Source organism: Drosophila innubila, chromosome X (genome assembly GCF_004354385.1).
Source record: "Drosophila innubila isolate TH190305 chromosome X, UK_Dinn_1.0, whole genome shotgun sequence".
NCBI classification, from domain to species: Eukaryota; Metazoa; Arthropoda; class Insecta; order Diptera; family Drosophilidae; genus Drosophila; species Drosophila innubila.
This window is the reverse complement of record NC_047626.1, coordinates 19,489,589-19,511,033: the sequence shown is the minus strand read 5'-3', so window position 1 is coordinate 19,511,033 and position 21,445 is coordinate 19,489,589. Positions and strand designations below refer to the sequence as shown.

The following is a 21,445-nucleotide window of genomic DNA, read 5'->3' as shown; positions in this document are numbered from 1 at the left end:
ATTGTTCAAACATTGAAAATAAATCGTCACTTTTCTGAAACTTAATTAATTACGTAAGTATAACATAAGCTTTGACGAATTTCAAATGTATTTTCAGTTAAATTCCAGTAAGCCTCACTTCACAGTTTTATTGTGGCATTTGAAAAGTTAATTCCATCACAGTATTCTAAACTTCCTTTCTGTTTAATTGTAAAACAATTTAAAGTCGTTTATTCCATGAACAATTGCATTTAAAGTCAGTTTAAGTGTTGGAATAAAGTTAAAGCCTTGTCTGTTCCGGATCTTCTCATGAATTTCTAAAATATTTTATATTAATTGTTGTACATTTTATTAAAGCCAAAGCGCCTTGAGAGACTGCAGCTGATGGTCTTGTATCTACATATTGAATACCCAGTAGTCATAAAATGTTTTGAATATAATGCGCTCGCTACTATAATACGGTATTTTATGACGAGAACTTTCAGAGTTTGACACTCCAATACTTTATCTACATAAGTTTTATTTTGTATGTGTATTAGACGAAAATAAATTTCAGATAAAGAGTAAGTTAACAACAAGAGTTAAGAGATATATTAATAATTTTCGAAACATATTGTTATCAAGTTTTTTTTCGATAAGAATGTCACGATCTTTAGATTTACAAAAGATACAGTAACAACAATGTTCAATAAAATTTTAATTAAGCAAAAGTATAACGACATAAAACTAAAAGAGTAATGTAGTAATCTTTAAATTTTCGTAGGTCGTTCAGAGATAAAACTGTTACATTGAAAATTCTTAGGGCATCTAGGTATTTGTCAGACACAGAACTCATAGAGGTTTAGACAACACATGGGAGTATCATCATACCAATTAGTTGTCCACCTGGTGACGCCTCTGTTAATTTATATAATTGCACTTTGACGATGTAACAACAAATAAAAAAAAAACGATAATCCTAACTATACACATGCCCTGCCAACATACTATAGTAGGGGATTATAAAGGGTTTCTTCTTCATTTTATGCAGGGTGCGAAATAGCAACTTTAATTTATGAGTGCCACTGGCATTTATTGTACAGTTTTTAACGTACATAACATAGATGTGTCCCCAATACTCGTACAATGAAATGGCAACAAATGGGAGCGCAACATTGCGGTCCATTAGGGAATGCACAATGGGGTTTCTAACACTATCAAGTGAGCTGAACTCCATTGTTATTGGGTAGTGTAGTACTTGTATGTTGCCTAACTCATACAACGGCATTGCTATGACCCAAATGGCCTGGCCAATAGCTGACCAAGGTCAAGCTGTTGACTTTGAGGCTCGATTCGACTCGACTCAATTCGTCTTGTCTTGTCTTGGTTTGATGTGCACGTTTCATTAGCCATTGATAGGTTTATGAATGCATTAATAATGTTGCTTTTGCCATTGGCAATTGGCTATTGGCTATTGGCAATTGGGTATCGTCGTTGTCCCTTCGGTTTCTTTTAATTGATGGATTATACTTGATTGATTTATGAAGCAAAAGGCGTTCCATACACTACTATGTAAGTGTTCATCTTCCTGTTCAAGTCGCCAGCTTAATTATAAATGTGCGCGCGATGCATACTTGATTGATTTGTTAATAAGATGAGTTGACTAACTAATGGATTAGTGCTTAACTTATTAAATTTAGCTTGTGCATGTTGCGTTGCTTTTTTTTAAGTTGATTTCTATCGGATTTGGAAGTCATGTATGTGATTTCTTATACATAATATTTTAGGAGTCTACCCTCGTCTTATATTTATATAGAATGCAAGTTCCTTGGCATATATTATTACTCTAATTTCTTTTGGAATACAAGATTTTGAGATATGTTATATTAAGAAATAAAATCAGTGTTTTATTCTGCATATAGTTGAATAGGTTAAGCAGTTTGAAAGATTTGTTTTAGTTGTTTATGAGTTTAGCAAATGTGCTGTTAAAAAAGATTTAAGCTTGAAATATTTTTCTCTATAAAACTAATGTTCAAAAGACTAACTTGAAAGCATATTTTTGGATTGATTTATCTTTTTTATACCCCATTATTTCAAGTACTCTCGATATTTTCCTTCATTTAGTATACGCATAAATATGTATACAATAAGTGTCGGGCTTAATTCAAATAACAGCATTTGTTGAGTAAGTGCTTAAATAACGTTCGGATTAATAATAACGATTCTAATTAAATGAGCTAAGGGGGCGACTCTCGTTTAGCTTATTAATCCAACTAGTCACAGCTCTGTCGAGTCTATAATTGATTTATAAATGAGTTTTGTTTGACTAACTGATTAATTGGCTGCTAGGGAAATCATGCTGAATGGAGGCTTTTGAATTGTACGGTTGTCATAACGCAGCTCGTTTCGGCCAAATGCTGCACACAGCTTTTAACAGCTGCCGCATACAAGGCTCAAAAATCTGCAACAGTTTTCTACGTCTTTTTTTTTTTTTTATTTGAATTGTGTTGTTTGTGTCGAAGAACATAAAACGCAAATTGTTATAGCAGCAATTCTGGGCCAAACACTCAAGTTCTGGCCATAAACAACCGACGGCGCCAACAAAACTGCCCAGCCATCGATGCCATCAATCTAAAGGTACGATGCCCCTCCCCTACCCCGCTCTCTCTTTATCACTCACTCTCTCTCACTCTCTCTCTCTCCTCTTTTGAATACGTTTCGTTTCGATTTTGGCAAAGCAGCTACCATGCTATCAGCAGCACTTAGCGGCGGCTCAATCAAGCGACGTCTCACCTGAACCTCAGCGCAATGTCCAACTTAGGATGTATAATGCCATTAACAGCTGTCATTTCTTGAAATATTTGACAGACCGACAGACAGAACACACGAGCGGGGAAGCGTAATTCCAGTGTCGCAAAGAATGAAGGCAGATAGAACGCTACAGTTGAGTGTGCTCGACAGTGAGATACTCGCTAACCCCATTTTCAATTAAATCGCAAAAAATCAAAAGATTATCAAGAAAATTATATATATAGAAAACTCTTATTGCATACTTTTTGCACATAGTTGTTGTTGTTGTTACTGTTCAAAAACATATACAAACTCAGTAAAAAATGAACGAATGTAGATATAATAAGTCTTATTTTGCCTGTTACATATTTTCCCACAAAGTTAAAACACTTCTAGCGAGTAGCGAAAATAAAAATATATCCATCTTTCCCCAAAAAGAACGTAAACAGAAGTCGCCATAGTCATAATAATAATAATACTAATAATAATAATATTAATAGCTATAATAATAATAAAATTATTATTATTTTTATTGAGACGGTATTTTATTTTCGTTTCAATTGGGGACGTGGCATTTATTCGCCCAACGAGAGTGGAAGGCCAAACAATTCCCGTTGGCCGTTCTTATTGTTTTTTATCTATATACGAGATGGTTGTGGCTCTCTGAGTGTGTCTGTGTGTGTATAGACTGACCCCAATTGCCCCTTACTCATTGCAGCTGCTGAACTGTTTTGTTTTCATACCTCTGGCAATGTCGTCTAACCAGAAATAAAAGCCCCAAAGCTAATTTCTTGTTAGTGCATTAGTTTAAATGAACTTGTTCTTGTACTGGAAAGTAAACTTTAATTAAAGGAATTATTTAAACGGACTTTTTAAAAGAAGTATTGAATTCATTTTATAAAGCATTCAAGTGAACTTAAGTGATCAAATTTGATTGAAAAATTTGAGTAAATGAATTAAAAGAAGAATTCTTATAAACAAATGAATGGAATTTTGGAAACACAATTAAATGTCTGAAACAAAAGAACAATTCGATCTAACTAATCCAACATGAATTTATTTTAGTTAAGGATTTTCCTGCCCGATTTTTTCCAGCTTTTCCTTTGTGATTAAGCTTAATTTCTTCTTAATTTATTTATCCATAAATTGCAATTAGTTACATTTCAAGGATTAGTTAAGTAAATCTTGCTTTAATATTCTATTTTATGGATTTATCATTGCATATATTGGACACACACATACGAGTAGTTTCATAAATCAAATTAACGCACAACTTGACAATAAAAAACCATGTTTTTAGGACCTAAAGCAATGGGAACGACTAGCAAATACGCTGTAAAAATTTTAAGAAATTTTTTAATTAAAATTAATTAAATACAATTTTATTAGATACGTTCTGTTTTTAGATTAAACACTTGATTAACTATCAGAAATATAGCCTAATAATGTATAAAAATCTCCTTACTAAGGGTAATATTAGTTTGAAAATAAATAATGTGCCAATACACTGGGGATATGACCAAACTTCATTTCATTTAGAATTATGTGTTTTAAGAGCGTATAATACTACTTGGGTATTCATTCACATGTTGCATACTTAAGTACTCTTCGTGTATACCCCATACGCATGTTTACAGGGAAGAACAAAGCAGCGACTTGAATTAAAGTGCTGCCAACACTCACTAATTGAAGCAGCCTTGTCAGGTGGGTTATCTATAACTTGCAGGACATTAAGTAGAGTCAAGGGGTAATAGTAAAAGGGGGTGTAGAGGGGGAGGAGTGGGGAGGGGGCGAGCGAGGATATGGGGATAAGGCGACGCGACGCTAAGACATAGCGTTCAGCTTTAGCTCAATTAACAGCATTTACAAATAGAATGGCAGACTACCCAGGCTACAGATTCATTAAAACACGAAAAACACACACACACAACACACGCACACACGCATATGCTGGACAGTTACAAGCCAAGCCCATACAACACATACACACACACACACATAGCCATGCTTATGCTGTTGGAAGTGAACGCAAACAACAATATAGGAAAAAGAAAAAAGAAAAAACAGGAAGAAATAGTAATTTTCAACGCATCGAAGAATCAATACGCTTACAAAGTACCATAGACTAAAAAATGAGAAATCTTAAAATTTTAACTTTTAACAATAAAAAAAAACAGTTTCAAACCACTTTGTAGCCCCTAAACATAAAGCTTTAAGCTTTCTACATAATTTCACATTTTTATTAAATTCTTTTTTTTTTTGTGACAGTATAACGACTCAGTTTGTTGTCTTAATTAAGAATATGGTATATAGAGCTTATTTTATGGGATCTGTCACACTATTCGTGACAAAATTATAATACCCTGTGCAAATGTTATAAAAATAAAACAGTTCAAACAAAGCACTCAAGAGGGGACGTCTTTTTCCCTCTTTCTCCTCTCTCTCTCTCTCTCTCTTTCTATGTGTGTGTGTGTGTGTGTGTGTGTGTGTGTGTATTTTAGTAATTTGGATTAAACATGCAGAGAGTCCAGCGTGAAAGTCGAAGGAGGCAGCAGCAGGCGACGACAATAGAAAATCACCTGACCCATTAGACGGCAATGTGTATAAAACTTAAATGACATGTGTGTGTGTGTGTGTGTGTGTACCTATGTGTGATCAACATGTATGTATGTGTGTATGTGTGTGTATTGGTGTTGAAGTTTGAAGTTATTGCTTTCATTTGGCCAGACTGTAGTTAGTCGTTAGCAGAATTTCCTTCCGTCGGTCTCATTTTTTGTTCTTCTCTCCTCTCTTTTGTTGTCGTTATTGTTGTTGTTGTGTTAAGCAAACGTTAAGAATTTAATTAAGTCTAGCGAATTGTGCGGCATACTAACTTACACATGTATGTACATACATACACATAACTGTTTACAACATGCATATAACATTTTATTTATGCTAATATAAGCATATTTACTCGACTCGTTCTACATATCTATATATACAGCTTATAGCCTTGAGGATTACTTAACTGAGCTCTGATCAATTAAGTTGCAATAACTGCAATTCCAAAAAATATATATGTATGTATTCTATGGAGGAGAAATATTTATAAATACCGTTTACTATACTACTATAATTACTCCAAAAGCTTTCTGATTAGTCCTCTTAAATTTCTATCATCCTGTAATCAATTTACTTAGCAATAAAAAAAACACAAGTCAAATCGAGCTTCAACAAAACAATTAACATTTAAATGCGCAATGAATTATAATGACAATTCCTGACAAAAATATCATTCCGCTTGAAATCGGTTTAGTTTTGATAAAGTTATGACAGTTTGAAGTTGGTTAAATCTTTGACTTGGCAACTTACAAGTCAAAATATTTGTCCGATTTGTCATGATTGTTTACAAAAAAATGAAACGTCTCAGAATCAAAATTAAAGTATTGTTTTATACTAATTACGCTATAAGGAGTTGATTAAATGTGAAAGCTTGCGATATAAAATTTTCATTTTTTAAAAAATAACAAGGGGGGACCCTACGGTATTAAAATCTAAACCCATATTTAGAGGGAACTTTTTTTTTTACGAAATTAATTAACTTTAAATGCAGAATGAATTAAGAGGCCAAACCATGATCAAAATGACATGCCGCTTGAAAATCTGTCTAGTTTTGACAAAGTTATGAATGTTTAAATTTTATCGAACCTTTGACCTAGCAACTTTACAAGTCAACATGTTTGTCCGGTCAACCAGGATTTTTTACAAAAAAATGAAACGTCTCAGAACTAAATTTAAAGTGTTTAATTACTCTATAAGGAATAGATTAAGAGTAAAAATTTAAAATTATAAATCAAGAGCCCGAATCATGATTAAAATGGCATTCCGATTGAAAATCTTCACGTTATGACAGTTGGAAGTTTGTCAACTCTTTGACCTAGCAACTTTACCACAACCTTACCGGTATAAGCGATTCGGATTTCGGTCCTTGCAAGAGAATTCATTTCGGTTACGGTTTCAGTTCCGGTACTAAAAATTAAACGGTTTATTTCGGTTGACGGTTCCGATATCGGTTACGGTGTTATTTCCTGGTTATTTCAATTGCTTTCAATGCATTATTAAAGGAAATGTTAACTTGCTACTTGCTAACATAGACGATATTTATATAAATGTATATAATTAATGTATTAAATCATAGCTGCGACTGTGATTTCGGGATCGATTCATGAGATATTTTGTGACTTGTCCAAGTTTTTGATATGCGATGCCACAAAATTTCAACAAACATTGAATCCAAATCCCCAAACGCAGTGGAAACACAAATCAATCCAGCCGAAACACCCCTTTCCAGCTTCCAAACCAGCAAAATCTCTGCCAGAGTAAAAGAAATAAATATAAAAAAGAGAGAGAGAGAAAAAAATCAAGCAAGTGGCAGACCAAGGACAGCAACATGTTGATGCTTTGCTAATTGGAGCAGTCAAAAGACAGAGAGACAGCATCACAACGGGAGGAGGCGAGGATAACGGTTGGGAGAGTGAGAAAAGTGTAAGAGGAGTGACGAAGATGGTAGAGGTGATGGGGGATGGGGAAATGACGTGGCAGCAGCGGTAGATGAAAATAATTACAAAACAGTTTACTCAATAAAATTCCGAATGATTTAACTACAACAAACAGGACAAGGCGAGTACAGAGGACAGAGAGAGGACACAGGAGAAGTCGTAAGGCGGCGAAGGGGAATTGAATGCGGGGAAAAGCGAAGGGGACAGCATGACCACAGACAGAAAACAAAGGACAGACACGGGGGACAGCATCAAAGGCAAACTGAGCGAGGCGAAAGTTTTCTAGGACGGGACAACATAGCTGACATTGATTGAGCGAGGACGCGGACGAGGACGAGGACGAGAGCGAGGATGTGCGACTAGAAAGAGTAAGAGCAAGAAGAAGATGATGGCCAAACACAAGATGTGAGTGAATAAGCAAAGATTGCATACAACACGACATAGGTTGACTCTCTCCAGCCCCTCTCGCTGAGTCACCTTTTCCAACTTAAATCCAGCAAAAAGAAAAATAAAAGAGAAAAACGAACTCTGCTTTTTTTTCTTTTTTTTTTTGTTTGTAGGTACGTTGACCGATGACGATGACAGTGCCTGCTAATTCGCTGTGCACGCAAATCGTCAACCGTCGACAGCAGCGAGCATCAGCCGGATTATGAAATACCCTTTAGCTTCAGCATAATTCAATATTTATTAAGCTTTTCCCCATCAGAATCGCTTGGGAATTGCAAACAAATTCATGCTGTTTGTAAGTCGCACAATTTTTGCCATACACGAATACTTAAGTACTTGAACAAAAGGGCCGCTTTAATAATTTCAAAGCAATCTCGAGTTAAAGAATTCAAAAATATCGCCTATAATAATTTATGTAGGGTATGCCAAAGTGCGAGTGGTCGTTAGTGTGTAGAAAAAGAACCTTGGCAAAATTTCGGTTTGTTCACTTGCCAAACTTTTTACAAAAGTTTTTCGCTTTTCGTTTCGGCACGCAAACATAAGATTTTCACACGCACACACACGCACACACACACACATGCGTTTATGTATGTATAGTGTTTTATATAAGAAATTTTTGCGCGTTTGAAACCATTTCAAAACTGAATTAACTTTTGTTGCACTTTGGGTTCAGTCTTTGCTTTTGTGGCCGCCCCGAGCTCAAATCTCAAATCTCAAATCTCCATATGCCTTTCACTTCACCCAACCGAAACTTTCTTTCTTTCTTTTTTTTATGTTAATTTCAAAGCAACACACAGCTTCGTGCGAGTGTGTGTGTGTGTGTGTGTGTTTCTATGCTCATGTTTATATATACGTGTAGTTCTATGAAGATATGTTTGTAGAATTCTCAAACATACATAAGATTATACTTATACTCGTATGTTGAAGTGTTTTCCTCAAAGTGGCCTTTGGAGGTTTTCTTGTTGCGCCTAACAATTAAACAACAACAACTCTGGAGAATTTCTTTTACTAAACAGTTGGCAATCCTTTGACTAGAAATGGCCTAAAACTTTGGCATTCGATTTAAATATATTACTCATTAACTGAATATATTGCTCATTTTAGCTGCAGAATTATGGCAAACTTTTATAAATATTTGTTTTTTTATGAAAACTCCTCTTGTTGTGAATTTAAGCAAAAATCCAATGAATTTCCACATGCCTGGGAGCATTTTCAGAATCTGAATCGCGTTATTCGTACAGTCTTAACACACTGAAAAAATAACTAAAACTGTGAAATATACTCTTTTTTGATAGAATTATATTAACACTATTTTTGATGCAAAATTTAGGCATGGTCAATTTGAGTTTTCCCAAAAATATTGTTATCGTTTTCTATGTTGAAGTGTACGGTTTTTAACTTTAAACAAAAAATTGACTAATCAGCTTATCTTATCACAATCAATCAAGCCAAAGCTTAGTAGTTTTCTTTATATGAATCTCTCGAGTAGATCAATTGAATATACTATAGCAGTATTTAAATATTACATTAAATTATTTACTGTCAAACTTTAAAAAATCTAAAAATATTTTTTTTTTCAATTCTGCGCTCTTAATATAATCAAACTTTTAGTCGGCACTAAAAGCAATTAATTATACTCAGCTCAGTTGTGTATTAAATGGAATGCCTATTTCTCTGACTTCTAAGAACATCAGCTGACACTCACATTTCACAGCATACTTCAAGCAGGAAAATTCTATAGATATTACAACGAAACTCATGCTAATGTGGAATTCCTCAGAATTCCTTTAAGGTGAACTATTTTGCAACTCTTTGGTGGAAAATGTTAATTGTTGTTTAGCCGGAAGCAATTTGTGTTTGCAACAAGTGGCTGGAATGTGTTGCATGTTTATAAATCAAATTTGCAACGCATGAAATACACTGCAATTTCTATCGCTCTCCCTCTCTCTGTCTCTCTCTTTCTTTGTTTTGCTTGCCAAATGGCCCGAAAATTAATCACAACAACCGCCTTTAAAAGCCAAACGATGAAGCGACGGCTTTGTGGCACAAAGTTTGTGCCACAGATCCGCACATGTGTGGCTTGAAACAATGTGCTACAAGGCATTGAGGGGTGTGGGGAGAGTGGAGAGTGCAGAGAGAGGAATTCTCCGGGTATCTTTGGCGTTTAGTACGTTTAGCCTTAGAGCGAGAAACATTTTTACGCACGTTAATACCATTAAAAGGCGCATTATGCCGCTGGTGTTTACGTGCCGCATGGGCGTGGCCTTGGAATTTATGTTGCATACTTTTTGGCGACACACACACAAACACACACACACATACAGACAGTCAGAGTCTGAGACGTGAATGTATATGTAAAATTTATGATGGCAAAGATTTTGCAATACGACGCGCTTATCAATGCGTTGCTATAACTGATTCCCCCCTTGCCCCCCTTGCACCCTCTCCAGCCTCTTGCACCGTCTCGTCATCCTTTACAAATTAATTAAAAATGTATGTGCCTTGAAGTGAAGTGACCCAAATGCCGTCACAGACATCGGCGGCGTCACAATGACGCGTCAGCTCTTTCGCCTTTCCTTCAACGGACTTAATTCCATTGGCCCAAAAACAACAACAAACAAGTAGGTAACAATCGAGTGAGCTCAACAGTGAAATACTTGCTTTTCCCAGAAATCAAACATACAAAAAAATATATATATAACGACGTAAATCAGCTAAAGATTTTGTCACAGGACTTAAAACTAACTATACAGAAAATGATTATAAATGAATATATATTATTTAACCAAAGCTGAGAATTTTGAGAACAAAAACCTGTTATTTCTGCCTGAAACATACGTTGGAACAAAGATATTTTACTTCTGTAAGCTTTGGCTACCGGGTATGACAATTGTATAAAAAACCACTCAAGTCTCCGGTGAACAGCTGAACCCTCCTCATTCCACCCTGCGCCTCGCCCACAGATGACTGTCATATTTGTAAAGTGGACAACTCTTTGTTGGAAGTTGATTGCTCACATGCACTAACAAGTTGCAAGCTAGGAATCGTTAGAGTGGTCCCAACTTGTGGCAAGTCCATAGCAATTTGTATAATTGTATGCTTCAATTTAATTGCAAGGACGCTAATCAAGAAATGCGACGACAATAGAGCCGAAAGTCCCAAGTAACCTGGAGTTACATTGCAGCTTTGGCAACTCTGGTCGCAGCTGGTCGGCAACCCTATGAAACACTAGCGATGTTCCTAATTACTATTGACAAGCATATAAGTATTTTCTGTAATACAACTACTTAACCTGGACAGAAACCAACGGCAACTACAGGAAAAACAACAACACATTTTAATTGCTTCTTCCACACCTCAAATACTCTCTTCTCTCTCTTCCTCCTTCTCTCACTCTCTCTATCTCTTTCCCTCTCTACGGCTATGCCTGTCTATAAAACTTTGTGAAAGTTGCAGTCCAAGTACATTTTGAAATAAAGCTGGTGTTGCTTTCTTATATAAGAAATATGTGACAATTAGGAAATGGAAATAATTAAGTGGATATTGACATTGCCGACAGTCAAAGAAGTGACTCGTTAGGTAGTAGGGCAACAAATCTGTTGACGTATCTCACGACAATTGAGAGAACTTGGCTTAGATTCTGGTTAAAGTCAAGATCCCTTAGTTGATGCTGTTAAAAGTAGATTTTAATAAGAGTTGTTCCTACCCATCCTAAAACTAAAACTGAAATTGATTTTAAAAATACAATTGTTGATTGGAAATTTGCGAAAGCTATTCAAACTTTTATTAAAAAAAACGTAAAATTAAGATAAATAGATTAACAACAAACATAAGAGTTTTTTTGCAAATGGAAAATAAAGTTTAATTACTCTGATTATATCAACATAATTTTTGAAGAAAATTAACTAAAGAGCAGATTCAAAGAAATTGTCATGAAAAAATCGTTGTCTTTATTGAATTAAATTTCTGATTATATAAACTGCCTTATCGACTTTATTTAAGTTTCTTGATAGATAAAGAGCAAATAAGTTTCAAAGATGGAAACTAAAATGGAAAATGAAATACTTGAAATTGCTAACATTTTTGCTTTAATTAAAACTAAAAGCGTCATTTTAATATACCAGCTTCTGTTTCGGTTATCTCAACAATCTGCAGCAGCAACATAGTTGTCGAGATTAAATTAAATAAATTGCTATCTCTATTATTTTTTCTTTGTATTTAAATTTCACCTTTATAAAATCACAAAGAACTGAAGGAGCAAAATAGCTATCGGGCTTCAAGCTATAACCTACAAGTGCAAACTTTAATTTCTTTCGCTTTGGGTTCATTTCTGAAATAAAGTGATGACAAACTTGAGAAGTTCTTCAGTTAGAAAATTCACTGTAAGGCGAATAATGAAATTCTTTGGTTCGTATTCAATTCTGCTCTGAAGCAAACTCCTCGTCATTATTAACGCTCAATTAACTAAGGGGAATCTCAAGTTGCCAGGAACCTTTTACTACAGCAGCAACAGCTAATAATTTGCAATTCTCAGAGGGGCAGAAAAGACAAAAGGCAAGGGAGGGAGTCAAGTGAAGGTAGGAAAGGGGTTGGAGCCAGTACAATGCTCCCTAAAATGCAATTCACTGCAGTCACAATCTGTTGGCTTTGTCAGGCCACGTTCCGTTGCCATATTGCAACTACCCCTCACTTCATCACAACCTCCGGCCATCAAACCGCTTGCCACTTCAGTTCGAGCTTGAGTTTCGACTGATGCTGACTGCCAGTTACGAGCCATTAAGCAGACATTGTTTTTGCCTGGCCCTAACAAAAAAAAAAAACAAAAGCAAGAAGCAAAAGTAATGTTTGGCATGTCGAAAATTTGATACGCTTGCAGATTGAAGCGGATTTAAAACAAAAAAAAACTTAAGAGGCAACGAGAAGTAAGTTTAAAAAAAAATATATGTTTATTAAATTTAAATTAATTGAAGAATTGTTATTATTATTAATTAGTTGTTGCTAATTCTCATCAACATAAATGTCGTGCATGAGCAATAAAAGCAGAAAACAAAATTTAATGAAACATTTCGATCTTTTTATTCAACCCATGAAACCAACAATATTCGTAACTGTAACAAGCTCTGGTAAAATATTATTAAATACACACATATTGTGATAAAATTATAATATGCTCTGGCAGGATAAATATATGAGTTAAATCAAAAACAACAAGGAAAATACCCATGATTAAAGGGGTTCGAGTAGGGGCGTTAGCCTTATACCCTCTAAAAAATATCTGTCCTTCTTCCTCTACCTCTCTTCAACCTTGCAGCGTTACACGCTTAATTTGAAGCTCAAAAAGTTGGCATTCGCTCATATACTTAAAACCAGAAGTTTGCCATTCTTTTCGGTCATTAGTTGGTAATTTATCAAAGTCATGAATTTTATATTTAAATGTCGTGGCTCTCTTTCGCTCCCTTTGCCTACTTCCTTCCATCTTGGTCACTCTCTCGCCTTTTCCATTTCATCTTAGACAAACCGGACTGCAAATTGCAGATGCAAAGTTTCCATTTTCTTGCGGTAGATGTCATAAAAGCAAATGCCGCAATGAATGAAAAGTGAGTGAGCAAGAGAACGCGAAATGAGAACAGAGACAGAGAGAGAAAGAGCGGAGGAGGAACAGGACAAGGGTAGCTAGAAAAATTTGCTTGGTTTTCAATTAGCAAATTTGTTGCCTGGATAAAAGACATTCTAAAGTTTCTTTCCTAGGCTGCAAGTTCAGAATCTGAAGACCTTAAGCTGCACTTGAAAATGAAGCAAAAAGCGAGTGTAGCCTAAGAATACTCTGTAGTATATTAATATAGGGGACGAAATGTAGTCAGTATATTTAAAAACAAATAGAGATGTATATAATTAGCTACTGAATAGCAGATGATGTAATATTTGGGTTAATTGTAGATTAAAATATTATAAATTAAATGCATGTAGATAGATATAACTTAAAAGTATTATTAAAAACAACAGTGAAAATAAATATAATTAAATTGATTTGAAAAAAACTTATTTTATTTATTAGAGTAAGAGATTGTAGATTTCAAATTTAAAACCTTAAATTTTAAAGCAAAGGTAAAGATAGATAGTTTGGGATCTAGCGACAGAGATACAGATAAAGATACTATTGCAATATTTACATTTTCACATTTTCTTCAATTTAAACTCGAATCTTTTGGCCTGGTTTTTGCTTAGTTATGAACAAAAATCACATATAAGAGATAAGAGCCCTTATCCGTTGTGCCGCAATCAAATAGCCATCCAATAAAAGTCAAAAGCAATCACAGCAAAAGAACAAAAATCATGAAGCAGGAGAAGAAGCTGACGATGCCATAAATGATTTGGACTGCAATTCAGAACACAGTTTGTAATTTGTGTCATTCATTTTACAAGCCAAAAAGCCAGTAAACCACCGCACCATCCAACCACCCAAAGATACCCACAGTCAGCAGCTGCCTTGCACTTGACAATGCAATTTTATGACTCTGCCCCCTGCTGACATTCATTACATAAGTTTTCTTTCCTCCTACTTTTTTTTTCGTTTTTTTGGCAACAAGTTTTATGCAGTGCATCAATTAGACTCAAGAAGCGAAACGTTTTTCACTGTTATTCTTGACAGAATAACTGCTGCAACAGTCAGCTAATTTAGCACCAGTTCACCTGAGGCGAACAACCACAAAAAATACCTACAAAATAATTAACAATACTAGAAGGAAGAAGAAAATGTGCTAAATGAAACTGCAGTTAGACATAAAGAGATTGTGCATTGAAAATTGCTGTCAAGTTTATTAGCCATATGTTCAATTGACTTGTTGATTGTTCTAAAACTTTGCGAGTAGCTGCGACATTAAAATGTATAGATTTGCTTAATTTTTAATAGATTGCGTATGCTTAATATTTGTTTAAATCGGAACTAAACATATATTTATGAGTTAACTGTCAGGAAATGCTGTAACTAGCTTTTACTGAATAGGATCTGCCAATACTTTGGTTTGAAAATCTGCAAGACCTAAATAATTACCTTTTTTCTCGTGTATTGAATTTAAATAATATTACGCATACGCACAAAAAAGTTAATATATGTATTTTTTTTTTTTTTTAATAACATAAAAACTAGTTTGTGATCATCGTGTATTACTCAATTTATATTTATAAAGAATGTTTGTATAATTTGGTAATACAGCACTTGATTTAAAATATATTAAAATTTTTTTTTTTTCATCACAAAATGGTTTCTATTTTGTAAATCTTAATTTAAAATCAAAATTAAGAGTTATAAAAATAATAAAAATGTTAATTTAATTTTACGTTTAACTAATTAACTTAATTAACTGAATTCAAATGAAAGAATGTGTGTTTTAATAGTAAGTGTGGTCGAAAAGAATTGTAGTTGATTTGTTTGCGAGAGGAGCGCTCTCCACAAATTGAAATTTGGATAATGCATTTACATTAATGCCACAGAATGCGAATCAATTCAGGCAACTGATGATGACTCTCTCTCATCAAAAGCACACAGTGCACATTGTGGTTGTCCGTCGTTGGCTGTCAGATGTGGTACCAATTGTGAATGGTGGGGAGGTGGAAAGTGTGTGGCAGCTACAACACGCTCATTAATTTGCATAACGGGACAAGCTAATGGGTATGGCAACGGAGAAAGGAGTAGGAGAAGGAGAATCAGGATGAGGATAAAGGGATGGCGTCAATAGCAGCCGTCGACAGTTTGTCGAGCGACTCAATTACAAGCGGAAATGAGTTTCTAATACAAGCAAATTGATGCCTCATAGACCAATACACACACACACACACGCACACACGCACACACACACGCACACACACAAAGCAAGTCGGCGCCAGGAAAAGCGCAAAAATTTGCTTGTTGAGTTGATGAATGGCTGTTGATAGGTTTTGCTGTAGGGTTAGAGTTTGTCAGAGGATCCCAGGCGACAGGCGGGTCCAGGGGATGGGGTGTGACATAGGCGTGACAGCCTGTTTTCAGTGTCATAGCAATCAAGTAGCTATATTGATAATAATCACATGTGTATGGCTGTGTGTGTGTGTGTGTGTCTCACATTTAACGCTCGACACCGGAAATCATAATTAAATGAATCAGGCAAGTGGAAACACATTATGAGCATGTGACAAACATTTAAACATACTCATAAACCCTTGCAGACAGTATTCTGAGTGTTATTAGCTTGCGCTGAGACTAAAACTGAGACTGTTTCAAATTGCAAACGACCAAGCCCAGAAAGCGATTTTACAATGCACTTTAAATAACAATATGAATACAATCATGAGTATTTGAAATTTTACTACAGCGATTCTCATGAGTTGGGAAACTATTCTAAGGTAATGACACCATGTTAATTCTATAAACCCTATAAAACTACAGAGAAAGTAGACAAACTGCATAAAATATAACCACATGGGAATAGCATGTAAAAAAATATGTTGAGCACAACAATTTTGAGTTTTATTTGACAAGAATTTATTCTCATATTTTGCATACATTTCAAATTTTTACCCCTATGGATGGAACATGTCTAAAGATTTTTGAATTCAACTTGTTTGTGCTTTATTTTCAAACTTTAAAATCCACAAGAATTTTTAATAATATTTGCAAAAATTCATTAAATGTTTTATCTATTTTAGACAATAAAACACGCCAAGCTTGAAATTGAATCTTTTATAAGAGTTTATTTGACTAGACTAAAAAAATTATCAGTATTTCTTATGACATCTGTTAGAAGTCAAATGTTTTATGAATTTTTAATAATGCATACATACCTGAGTGGAAAACCATATTGTGAAATATTTAATAATAAATTTATTTTATTTATTAAAGTCATAATTTTAAAGCAGAACATACAATGTATCGACAGATACTCGCAACGTACAACGTTATAGATTGTTTAACATAATTGACAATGAATTTAAAATAAATTAATGTTGTTATTATAATTAATTAAATGCAATGTCTTTTTGCTTTTGCAGAGCCTTCACCGCTTTATGATAACAATCATTATCATGAGGAATGCCTGCGCTGCAATTCTTGTGGTTTAAATTTGACTGGCCCGAACCAGAAACGAGCCAGAAGGTTCAAGGTATGTATGTACAATACACACAATACACACAGTCATATGGCACACATACATATATAGACATTGTACAATGTACATTGCCGAGGTAAAACAGAGCTCATTTTGGATGCATTTGCTCATTTTGTGCAGGTCATAAAATGAACTCATTACGCATGAAATGTGATTTCAGGGCCTGGGCCCTCAACACACAGATCACATACACACACACACACACAGTGAAAGTGAGACAACACACATACATACATGCGTATGCATATACAATGTTAATAAGGGCAATTTAGCCTGGGAAATATGTTGTTGCATACTTTTGTGCGTTGGCCAGTTTCTCATTTCAAATGATGCAAAATAACTAAATAAATCATTTACACTCTCTCTCTCTCTCTCTCTCACTCTCTCACTCTCTCTCTCACTCTCTTTTCTCACTCTTTATTCGTCATATTTTCTTTTGCATTCCCCATAGAACCAAATACTGTGCGATCTGCATTTCGCCGACGTGGCCCTAATGGAGTGCTCCGATTTTATGCAACAGCTGCGAAGCTTCAAGCCACAATCGCTGGGCTGTGCGGTCGCCAGGCGCAAAAGCTCAACGACGTTAATATTTCCACTGCCGCCGCAAGCTTGTTCAGGTATGTGTAGTCACTTTTCTTTCGCCCCCGTCCGCCATCGTCACCCTTTGCATTTTCGTTTTACTTATTTCATTTTTTTTTTTTTGTTCAACTCGGCGTTGTAAAAGCCAAATTGAGCCCAACAGCTACAGCTGAAGCTAAAGCATCAGGCAAACCTACTGGGGCAAGTGTTCGGCTTACAGAAGCGTGTTGCCTGCTTCTTTTTATTTTTCCCTCATTCTTTTTTAACGCTATTCGTACCCTACACATATGCGGCCTGCTGCCGTACACATTTGTATGTATATTTATGTCCTTGGGGCATATGCACTGTCTGCTGCTCTTTGTGACTGCAGCAATTTGGTCTGCTAATTGATCAAAACAAAGTTTTCTCATTGGCTCATGAAATACATTTTATAGATTCAATTCTTTTTATATACAACATTTATGCTTATCATGTATGTTTCACTTCAAGGCAATTTAATTTTGTTTATTTTTTGTTTTAAAAATTGAATCTAGTGAGAAAATATTAAACTTAACACTAAGTTTGACGAGCAACTTGGCTCTTCGACTAACAAATAACAATTTATATGGCTACGGCTAAGCTATTTTAAAACTTAATGATTTTTAAAATAACTTAATGTTGAACAGATGAAGCATTCGGGTTTTTTTTTTTTAATAAAGTGCAACTGTACTGTTAAGAATTAGACCGAAGTGCTAAAAGTGTGGTAAATATGTACAATATTACATATGCTGTATGCTAAACCTACCATAGAAAGAGTATACTATAGTCGACTCTTTGAACCTTTTAATATCACTCTTTCTATATGCATGTGTGAAGCTGCCGGCGCCATCATTATAATTCAAATGAGATTTGCGCGCCTAGCCATCTGTACACACACACACACATAAACACACACACATAGATACCAGATACACAGATACAAACATGTAGTAGGTCAGAAAATGGAACAGAGAGAGGGAGAGAGGGAGAGAGCGAGAGAAAGGCGCTTGCAAGTCCACAAGTTGGAGAATGTTTGGCATTTTGCACAATAAAGTTGTTCAAACATATCGCACACACGCACACACACACACACACACACTGACACTCACTTGCACACATACAGAGCAACACAGATAGAGCCGCCATTTTTTCGCTGACATAAACTTTCAATTCAGTTTTTCATTTCATTTCAGCTTATTTCATTTGATATCATATTTTTTTTTTAAATTTTTTGCTGCCAATTGCCTATTTTATTTTTGTCATTTAATTAAAAGCGGAAAATGCCAAAAAATAGAACGTAATATCGTTCAAAAATCATTGCGAACCATTATCGAAATACCCTGTTAAACGAATTGATTTCAGCAGAAATAGTTAAAATGTTCCATTTGTCAGTTTCAACTAAACTTTTGCTTTGTCAAAGTTATGTCTACAGGGTATATAAAGAAAATATGTTTGCATTTTATACGTATGTATTTTTGCAATTCAGAAACGAAAAGTGTAACTTTTACATGGTCGTATTTGTAACTGGTTTTTAAAAGACTTTATATGTGTATTGACTGACAACTGAGGCGAAGTTCATTAACTCGATTTTTATTACGAAACTTTTCCTTCATCCTGCTGTTCCACTCTTTTCCTCTCCCTTCCTTTTCGTCGCTCAATTCGTTTGCCATGCGTTTTAATTATAATTTGCCATAAAAAAATGAGTTATTTTTCAAGTGTGTGTGCGAAAAGGAGAGCTATCTACGGTCGAATGAAATGGCAGCATGCAAAAGTATTAAGTTTAATTTGAGTCCGCTTTGAGCCTCGGATCGGATTATATTAAGAGCTCATGATAATATTCCAATTAATTGCAACTGTTGACTTTCTCATACATTGCGAATGCGTTGCAATTTCTGAGTTAAATTTAATCGGTAAATTTCTGTATGCTTTAAATTAACTTAAATGAAATCTAAAGAGCATTTAATTGAATTTTCTTTCAATCAATTAAATACTAAATAAATAATAGAAATATGTTAAGCACACTTTGAAGCCCATTATAATAAAATTAGTGAACAAACAAGAGAAAGCACAACTATCTAAGTTATAAATTACATGAGCTTGCTTAAACTACGCTGAAGTGGAAACGATAAAAATTACAGATTATTAAGGTGTTTAGGTGGTCTGAAATTAAAAGTTACATAACTTTAGATAAATGAAAGAGCTGAAAAATATGCAGTAAAGCCAATGCAATATTTTGAGTTTATAAATTTTAAAGAAAGAGGACCGTTAAATATCAAAACAATCAGTAAAGCTGTATAAAAAGTTAAGTCTCCTTATCTAAGAACAGTTATTAAAGCTATCAATGCCTTTTCTTGTACTTTTAAAACTCAGCTGTTAAATATTTTACCTTAGGTTTGTAATAGTGATCTAAATTCAAACTGTGAATCGACTCTAAGATCGAAATGTAAAAATCGAAAGAAAAAAATTTTAAAAAGAATCGAGCAAATAAAACATCGAGTAACAATTATCGAGTTTTTCCAAATCACCTTTTTTTTGAAGATTGTAAGGGGAAGAAAGGAAAAAAAATAGAGTCCTCCAATATTGATGCTGAATAAAGTTGGTTTTGAGTGCTCGATTTTGAATGAAAATCGATTTAATTAACTCGATTAATTGTCACAAAACATAATCGAGTAAAATTAGTTGAAAACCGTTTCCGCGAAAATCAAGTTGTCGATTCCTCGATGTATTTTTATTTGTCACAAGATAAATATGAATCTTCCACATACCAAAACAGTTAAACATACTCAAAAAAAAAATAATGCATCGCACCTGAAATATTCAACAAAATTTCTAAAACTAAAAAATGATCTAGAGCTTTATTTATGCTCTGTCTTTTGCCTTGTCACTTACACTGAAATGTGTGCCACTCTCTCTAATTCATTGCATACTTATTTGCACTTAATGCTGGGCTATGTCAACTTTTGCCTGCCACACGGATGGCTGCAGGGGCGTGGCAGGGGGGCTGGGGGTATTAAGTGTGCTTGTGTAAAGTGATTTGATGCGTGTCAGATTCAAGTGCAAGTGCTGCTTAGAAACTTGCCTCACATATTTGTATGCTGCACTTCAGTGCCAAAAGGGAGCAACTATAGCACGCACTGCAACACACACACACACGTACACACACACAAATGTATATCTATATATAACTGCAGTTCGCATGCATTGTCAACAAAAATGATGAGGCAAACTTTTGTTGCCTGACACATCTCTGCTCTCAATTGTTGCTCCCCCTCGTTCTTCATCTCGTTCTCAGCTCACGGCTCTCTGTTGCACGCAAGTACAATTTTTTTCTAGTGGCTGCGGACTCATGTTTTACCTTGCAACACTAACAACTACACAGGCACAACATCAATAACAGCAGAAAAATAACAGTCTTTAAGAAAACAGCAAATAAAAGGAGGAAGCATAAACAAATCTGGGCTTTTAACGAACTCGCAACATATTGTCAAAAACCTTTAAACTGAACGTAGTATTCAATGTATTCAATTTCAAGCTAAACTAAAGGAGTTCAAGCTACCAAAAACATAGTTTCTATATCTTTAACAACTTTATGTGTCAGTCAGTATTTGTTTAGTATCACAGTCGATTTAATGTTCTGAGGCGCTGTTATTCCTAATTCCTTATATTTTCTTATCTAAATTATAAAGTATTTCTTTAATGATTTAAGAGTTAAAAAGACTCATTTTGTATGGCATTATTCATTAAATGCAGATAGACTGTTTACTTTTGTGAACTTTTATTGCCAACTTGACTTTATTTCTTTAACAGTTTCCACGACTGATTTTGCCATTTAGCTTATTTCGATCGATCTGTCTTTTATAGGATTACATGACCAATTTTCAGTTCCCGCTCTAGATACCATTAGACCTGTAAAAGTAGTAGATAAATTTGATGTTGGCTTAAAGCGAAGTTTTTGGCGCAAGCAAGCAACTG

At 34.8% G+C, this 21,445-nt stretch overlaps 1 protein-coding gene across 1 annotated transcript in view; it reads left to right on the top strand.

Annotated features, from left to right (window-relative positions):
- Positions 1–21,445, top strand: part of LOC117791631 — a 72,226-nt gene that overhangs the window by 10,901 nt on the left and 39,880 nt on the right. Inside the window, 2 exon segments of the mRNA XM_034631441.1 lie at positions 16,761–16,870; positions 17,328–17,493. Of these exon segments, the coding sequence (XP_034487332.1) occupies positions 16,761–16,870; positions 17,328–17,493 (276 nt within the window).